At 48.6% G+C, this 8,122-nt stretch overlaps 1 protein-coding gene across 1 annotated transcript in view; it reads left to right on the top strand.

The window, feature by feature from the left end:
- Positions 1-8,122, top strand: part of OTOA (otoancorin) — a 90,527-nt gene that overhangs the window by 36,790 nt on the left and 45,615 nt on the right. The window contains exon 20 of the mRNA XM_015426187.1: positions 5,417-5,540. Coding sequence (XP_015281673.1) covers positions 5,417-5,540 — 124 coding nt within the window. The remainder of the gene's footprint in view (positions 1-5,416; positions 5,541-8,122) is intronic.

The raw sequence follows: 8,122 nt of genomic DNA, 5'->3' as shown, positions 1-8,122 counted from the left end.
GGGCGTTCTTCTTTCTCCCCCCCCCCCCCCCTGGTGGGGGGGGGGGGGGGGGTGTCTGAGGAAGGAAAGAGAGAGAGAGAAAGCATGGTGATGGTGGTGGGGAAGCCAATCTCTCTCCCATAACTTTCCATGGAGAGGGGGGGTTTGTAGATGGTGGGGGAAAGCCAGTCTCTCTCTCCTGGGGTTGCCAATCTCCTGGTGGTAGCTGGAGATTCTCTGGCATTACACCTGATCTCCAGGTGGACTCTGTGGCATCATATCCCATTGAAGTCCCTCCCCTCCCCAAACCCCGCCCTCCTCAGGCTCCACTCACAAAATCTCCAGTTATTTATTATTTGTAAGTAGAAGCATAATGGGTGCCCCGCAAGAAAAAAAAAATTGCACCCCAAAATGAGAAATCCTGGCTAGTTCAGAACCTGGCACCTCCAGTCAAAGCGGCTCAGGGGGCAGGAGCTGGGAAAGGACCGTTTCCACCTGAGAGTTACTGATACTCAGTGGATGGCACTGATGGGGTTAGCAGGCTGAGCCTGGCAACCGGTAGGAGCACTGGGGGTGGGGACTTGCAGGAGCATGTGATGACAGCCGTGTCTCTACATCACTTCTGGGGAAAACACAGAAGTAATGCAGGTAGGGCTGCCAGCCTTCATGTCCTAGGATTACAGCTGGTCTCCAGGTGACAGAGATCAGATCATCTGGAGAAAATGGTCTCTTTGGAAGGTGGGCGTCATACTCCATTGATGTCCCTCTCCTCCCCAAACTCCGCCTGCCTCAGGCGCCAACCCAAAATCTCAGGTATTTCCCAACCTGGAGCCGCCGACCCTAAACTCTCTGGCCCTTTCTACATGCATATTCACCCCACCATTTATTTATTTATTTATTTATACATTCAATTTATTTACCGCTCTGACCCCGAAGGGTTTACAGGTAGTTTCAAATATATTTTTCCCTAACTAAGGCCACATAGTATACAGGGGTGGGGCTGCCTACCGGCACCCAGGTGGCAGGGCTGTTGTTCTCTGGTTCTGGCGTTGTTCCTCCAGGCGGTCTTCGGGGTCGGTGTCCCATCTCCGGTGTCCAGGGGAAGGGGTAGGGGCAGGTCCTCCAGCTTTGGCGGTCTCTTTGGCGCACGGCGCATTTCTCCGTAGCCGATCCTGTTTTGCTTATAGTCTGGATTCAGTGCTTGTAATTCTGCACCTCCGGATTTCCCCCCAGGAATTGCAAAATATGTGGATCATGCATTTTGCATCTACAACCCAAACCCGCCTTTTTTGCTTAATTGTGGTTAATGTCACTTGTGATCCGTGGGGGGGGGGGTGTCCAATTGCCAATGAGTGCACACGCAACGGATGGGGAACACTGCACCCTCCCGTTTCTCTCCTGTCCTCCCTGCTCTCCCACCCCCTTCGGCTCACCTCTGGGTCACTCTTTTTTTTTATGCCCCCCGTAGGGGATTTTTATTTTGCATTTTCTATAAACTACATCGAAATTAGGGAGGGGATCTACAAACTATAGGAGAAAGTAAAGAAAACCCACTAAAAACACAAGAGATGGTGGTCATACATACTGCTTAACAAGTTTGCTTTTAAACTCAACATTCGATTCCAGTTCATTGAATGTGGTCATATGATCATCTATTAAAACTTAAGTAAAAATTTAAATACCACCGTATCTGACTTCTTAAAGAGTAATAAAAGAAATAACTATGACAAAACATTGTGAGAGATTTCAGAGTGCAATAACATCTCATTTTTTGTACTTTTTCTTTCTCAAGTGGTAGCTTGTCTTTGGGGCTGCTGCCCCCAGTTTAGAGTCTGAGTTCTCGTCTGAAGATGCCACTGCTCCCTCTTCTTCACTGCCGTTGGTGCTGGCTTCTTCCTCCTCCTCCTCTTCTCCTGCTGGACAACTATGTTGATGCAAAAATTCATGTGCCTTTTCAACAGAGTCGATTTTTTCTTTCTTGTCCATAAATTTGAAGATTGTGCATTCAGGTACAATCTATCTGTAGGGAATGTTGTTCTTCTGTAGGAATAAAACCAAGTCTCTGTATTTTCTTCTTTTCTTTCTTATTTCAAACAGAATGTCCTTCAAGACTTTTATTTCTTTGTCCTTGACTTTCAAGGTAGTTCCATTTGTCGCTTTAAGGATTTGGTCTCTCACTTGTCTTCTGGAGAATCTTATAGTAACTTCCCCTGGCAGATTATTCTTTCTTGTAAAATCTGAATACGACCGATAGATCGTATCAATTTCACTTTGTAATATGTGCGCTTTTATATCTGCCATGGGCCCTAAAGCCTCGCTCATAATCTGCTTCAGATTCTCCTCCTTCTCTTCTGGAACTGTAACAAATGAGACTCCTCCATTAGTCTCTTTTTCTCCATCACCTGCAGTTGTTTTTTAAGCTTCTTGGTGTTGGCATCCACTTCTTTCAGTTCTTGCTCACTTTGATCTGGGTTTTTTTGCTATCTCAGTTAGTAAAGTTTGCTGTGCGTCAAACTTGTGGTGCAATGCTGTAACTTGTTCCAGCAGAGGGTGCAAAGCTTCAGTCAGCACCTTTTGCAGCTCTGTAGTTGTGTCCTGTCTAGGCACAGAACTCGCTGGGCTTGCAGTTCTGGCAAGAAGCTTTGGTTTCACTTGCTTGTCTTTCTCATCCTTCCTCATGGGCACCATGTTTGGGAATTGTTTACTTTTTATAAAAGTTATCACAGTCTCTGAAACTCTTAAATCAGCCTGGTAAGTTCTTAAATGCTCTTTATTTCAGTCCGTCTTACTTCGTTAGCCAACCCCCCTTTACATAGTGGCTCAAAGTTCACTTAGTTTTTCTTAGTGGGGGAGAGTTCCCCCCCCCCCGCTTTCAAAGGGGAGGATTTTGGCTAGTTCTTCGGTGTTCCTCGCTTAAACGTCAACTCACAGTTCATCAATAGTTCTGCTTTTGTTTTCAATTCGCTTGGCCACCAAGCGCTTGTTCTGGTGTGCGATTTCTAGTTCCCATTCGGGATGCTCTGCAGCGGGACCTTCGGGGCAAGGAGTTGCCCCCCTTCATCAGCAGGGTCGCCAGAGGAAGGGCACTCTAGCGCCCCATGGCTAGGAGCCCCACGCGAGGGCTCCGGGGGTGGCGCAGACAGTTGTGCCCCCTCCCAACCGCGGGCTCTGGCAGTCATCTCCCGGAGCTCTGGGAGAAAGCAGCCACCATGGCGAACGCCAAAACCGGAAGACACCTCTGGCCCACTGTTTTGGCCCCCTTCCCCCGTGCCTCATTCACGGCAGCGGCAAGAAGCCATGCAGAGCTGTTTGTAGTGGCAGGCAACTCTCCCCTGTTGCTCCGGCCCCAGTCGGTATCCTTGGCCATGGAGGGCTCCGGCTCTCAGCCAAGGTGCCTTGGAAGTGGGAAGGGTTTGATGCCCTCCCCCCATTCCCCCTCCCGCCCCATGCATGGCGTTCCAGCTCCGCTGACTGCACTTTGCACAAAGCGTGGGAATTCTCTTGTTCTTTGTTGTAAATTTGTCGTTTTAGGGGACGCCACCTCACAAGCTGTTTTGGTCCACTGAAGCATTACACGGAGAAACATTTTCCAACCTTTCCCATCCCGCTGTTTATTTCATTCCATGCTGACGATCACCCCTCTTTATTTCTGCTTGTTTGTCCATCTGCGTTCCACCCCTCGCTCCTTCCATTTAAATCCTCCTTGTTCAGTTCCGTGAATGAAACTGACACAGGGAAAAGGCCACTGACTTAACCAAGCCAGGGCACAAGAAATGGGACAAACTGCAGCCTCCTCTCTCTCTCCTCCTCACTCCCCCATCCCCCTTGACCAATGTTCCCTCTAAGCTGTGGAGTCTTGTGAGCAAAAATTCTACTTTGTGAGCTACTGGCATGGAAGTTATGAGTGAGCGATTTGGTTGCTGCATAAATTAGTTTGCTCTGGAGCCGTCCTTCCTGAGCTGAGACAAAAATGCTTGAGCCAGGGGCTAAAAAACTGTGAGCCAGTTCACACCAACTCAGCTTAGAGGGAACACTGCCCTTGACTCACCGCTGCTGGGATACTCTGGGCATGGGTGACCCATAGAGGGATGCAAGCTCAGAGGCTGGCTGGTCTGTCAGTCAGTTTGTGCTTTGGTGGCAGCGGCCACCATGGTTCCTGGTGTGTGTGTGTGAATCTTTCCACCGTAAACACTTCTAGAGAGGAGTGTTTTTCAACTTGTAGGAAGGAGTTCAGTAGATGTTTCGCTCCCTCCCTCCTTCTGCCCACAGCTCCACATCGAGCCCTATATATGGGGGAAGGAGACAGCAGCTCCTAGCAATGGGAAGGGGCACTTCTGGTGCGGAGAACCTGTCTTTGCAAAGCCCCCCCAATCTGCCCCTGCTTTCCCCCAAAAAGTGAATCAACGAAAGAGAAAAGACAGATTTAAGCCCAACCACACTGCTGACCAGGTGCTGCACCAGGTGCAACCAGCAGACGCAAGCTCAGAGCTTTGGCCATTTTATAGAGTGCAGAGAGCCTTTTGGTATTTGTCCCTATGCCGCCCTTGTCTCCTGCGAGTGCGTCTGGTGGGACCCGGGGCTTGCAGACGTGAGAGTCTTTGGGAAACCTCTTGAGACAAAAAGTTCCCATTCAAAGCATGGGCCACACCCACACAGTACTTTCCCTTCAGTTGCAAACAGGACAAAGTACTCCCCGGGAGGACGCAGAAGGGGGTGGGTGGAGGAGTTGACTCTGAGGGGGGCGGAAAAGGGGCAGGGGGAGAAAATCCAAGGAAATGTTTCTGCATTCAAATTACTTCAGCATGGATGCTGGGTGTGCGTGTGTTGAAATTTGTGGTAAATCAGCATTCAGAAAACCCGGGGAAACAGCGGAGCGACACCGAACTGAGAGCAGAGCAGAGCAGGATTTAAAAATAGCCCAATGGAAATGCAGGGCAAAATTGGGAAGAGGCAATGCAGAACTAAAAATATACCGTGAAGCGAAAGCAGGAAGCAATGCATAATGCAAAATTTGCCGCGAAGCAAAACAGCTGTGAGTGCAGGGGGAAACCCAGTGCAGAAAGGGCATATGTTAAAACCATAGAATTTCCAGTGAGTCCTAGAGCTACCCTACATTACTTCCAGGTTTTCCCCAAAAGTGGCACAGGGATGCAGCCAACATCCCCATTTCCCCCCTCCTACCACCACTCAGAGAGCAACTAGGGCTGCCAGCAAGGAGGTCTCCCACCATAGCAGGAGGCCTGGCACCCTAGAGAGGAACCAAGAGTTAGCCTTGGGAGAAGGCATACATTTTCATGCCCCCGAAGCCCCCTTTCCAAGAAGAGGCTTCACCCTGATCCTCCTGGTTTTGGTTCTTATTAAGTCCCAAGTGCCGTTTTGCCAAATCAGTAACATTCTAAAATGATCTTCCTCTTTTTCTGCGTCCAACCCGTTGAAGTTTCCAGATATCATCATACAGATAACATCAAAGATGACCGGGCCAGTTCCTCCTACTGAGGACCTCCTGTTGGTTCAATTTGAATCTGTTCGTAACTCAGTCAGAGCTCCGTATCAGTCGCCTGGTGAGTAATCCATTGCTGTTGGTGTGCTCTAGGCTAAGAACCCCCTCTCTTGTTCGATTCTGTTCTTTAATATGCTTTGAGATGGGCAGCGTGTCACAAAGCAAAACAGGGAAGCCATTTAGGATGAATCGTGTGCGTGTGAATGTTCTGTTTGCGAAACTGCCAAGCATCTGCTGAACTATATTCAGGAAAGCTCAGACCAATGTAGAAGAGAGAAAAACAGAAAGCATGCATGAGATTGAGCCCAAGAATGACCTTCCATCTAATCGGTAAAACATTGCACCAAAAGAATTTTGATATAAATCACACTGACAATCACAGCAGGACTGCTCTGTTTACTTGTAGTGTTTTGTTAACACTCACATGCGCATTGCTAGTGCAGAGGAGTGGGGGGAGACACAAAGGAAGTGATGGAGCAAATTGCGCATGCGCACGGCTCTAGTCAAAATCCAGAAATTAAAAAGCCGTTACAGGATTTAGTAATATATTGGTTTCTCTTTAGAAATAGCACCAGGTAATGTGGAATTCTTGGAAGACATTCCGATTAATTTAGAAAGGTTCTTTGCTGCAGAACTCCCAAAATGCCAGAAGGCAGGAGATGGAACCAAGTCTATAATAAATGCGCCCTCAAGTTTGCCTGTAGATCGCAGGCATTCTGTGGAATGAAATGAACGGCTGGTTTCTTCCAGGGCAAAATACCATTGGATTCCTTCAGGGGATGCCTCTCAAGCCTACTGTTCTCTGCATGACAGCTTTGTATGGTGGTGGTGGTGGGGAAAACACCCCAACAACTCCACCTGTCCTTTCCGCTTCTGGAAATGTGAAGCTATTTCATTTTGACTGCTGACAAATGGATTCTGCCAGTACGATATAAGGTTGAATGCTTTTCTTCCTGGGCCCTCCTCCGCCTCCCTTGTGCAGTTTTACTCGATTGAAATGAATCCTCCCCCCTGTTTCCGTTCAGGGTGCAAATCTGCTCGGTTTGCCCGCAGTTTAATTTATTTAGCTCATTGGCAACAAGCAGCCTCTGAGAGGCTCCCCTTTACAGGGCATGGTCAAAAATCCAAGATTGCTTTTGTTGTTACAGAAAACAGCATTTCCCCCCCAAAAGCATTTTGGACAGACTTTTCAGATTTTTCAGAGCGCTGTCTGAGACTTCCTATTTAGCACTGGTGCTTACATCTAGCGTGGCACGGTGCTTGAGAGAATGACTTGTGGGCCAGAAAGGCCAGAGTTCCAATCTTACACAAATCCCCCCTCCCCAGCATCCTTTGATCCATTTGTAAGACGGGGAAGCTGCAGTGAGCCTTGTAGGGTTGGAGCTGCAGCTCAGTGGGGAATAATACTGTCCTGTAGGAAGAATGATAAGAAAGGAATGTGTGTGAGCACTAGAAGCTATACCGATGTGTTGTGTATGCAGACCGCCACCGGGGGCCAGCGGTCAGTCAGAGCTGCCAGAGCTTGACTCTGGAATAACAATAGGGACTAGGCTCCTAGTCCCTCCACTGGGGAGCCAATGGAATCCGTGGCGGGAGATTCAAACCCACCAATGGTGACCAGGGGTGTGTCCCCAGGGGTGTATATAGTTGGCCCCCGGGCCGTTATTCCCCCGTCTTGTTGTGTACCTAATAAAGCGTGCCATGCACTACGTCGTCGTCTGTCGTTTCTCCATGCGGCAACCCACTACACAATACGATGCCAAGTATTGGTTGGAAAACGGAGGCACTGCTGTGCCAATGTAAGCCTGTTCCACAAGGCGGTGGTTCTCTGGGGATTCTCGATGTAGGACAGCAGTAGTGGGGTTTCCACAGGGCAGATTTCCTCATGTTTTCTCTGCTCCACTCTCTTCCACCATAGGGGAACCAGGTCTCGTGCTGCCATGGAACATCTCCCATTCCACCCCCTGCCTCCATTGGTCAGTGCTGCAGCAGAAGAAATTGGGGGCAGGAGTGCTGCTGCTGCGACATCGAGTGTTGTTGTGACGTTCTAGCAATCCTTCCAAGTCTCTGTGGTTTTGCCATACAGTTCGGGGGATTGCTAGAATGTCAGTGCACAATCAAAAGTGACATTGCATAAGACCACGCAACCCTGCAGCACTGGGAAGGGGCTTCTTAAAGTTGTTGTTTTTAAAGTAGCAATTGACTTACTGATCTAATATTATATTGGTGTATTGATATCTAAATTACTAGCTAAAAAAGCTCCCCCAGTTACATGGGAAGAGATTGGCTACTTTGAGGAATGGGGAGTAGGAAATATCACCCATATGGGTGGGACTGGGAAAATTCAGAATTTCAACATGGCAGCCATCCCAGCTTTGCTGGGATCTTTCCCCAAACATCATGGTAAAGCAAGTTTGGGAAAGATCACAGAAAAGACGGAGGAAACCCAGGAGATGCATGAAAGTACCACAATGCTGAGAGGAAGCAGAAAAAGAAACCCTCCAACAATATTCATCCTGGGTAGGGTTGCCAACATGAGACTGGTAAGTAGTGGGGTGGAGGGCCCTTGTCAATGTCATTAGGTTGCTGGTGACATGTCGATGTCCCCTCTAGCTTTTACCCAAAACTCTATAGTTTAATCGA

This window comes from Gekko japonicus, unplaced genomic scaffold, assembly GCF_001447785.1.
Source record: "Gekko japonicus isolate JY-2015 unplaced genomic scaffold, Gekko_japonicus_V1.1 scaffold384, whole genome shotgun sequence".
NCBI classification, from domain to species: domain Eukaryota; kingdom Metazoa; phylum Chordata; class Lepidosauria; order Squamata; family Gekkonidae; genus Gekko; species Gekko japonicus.
This window is presented reverse-complemented; position numbering and strand designations above follow the sequence as displayed.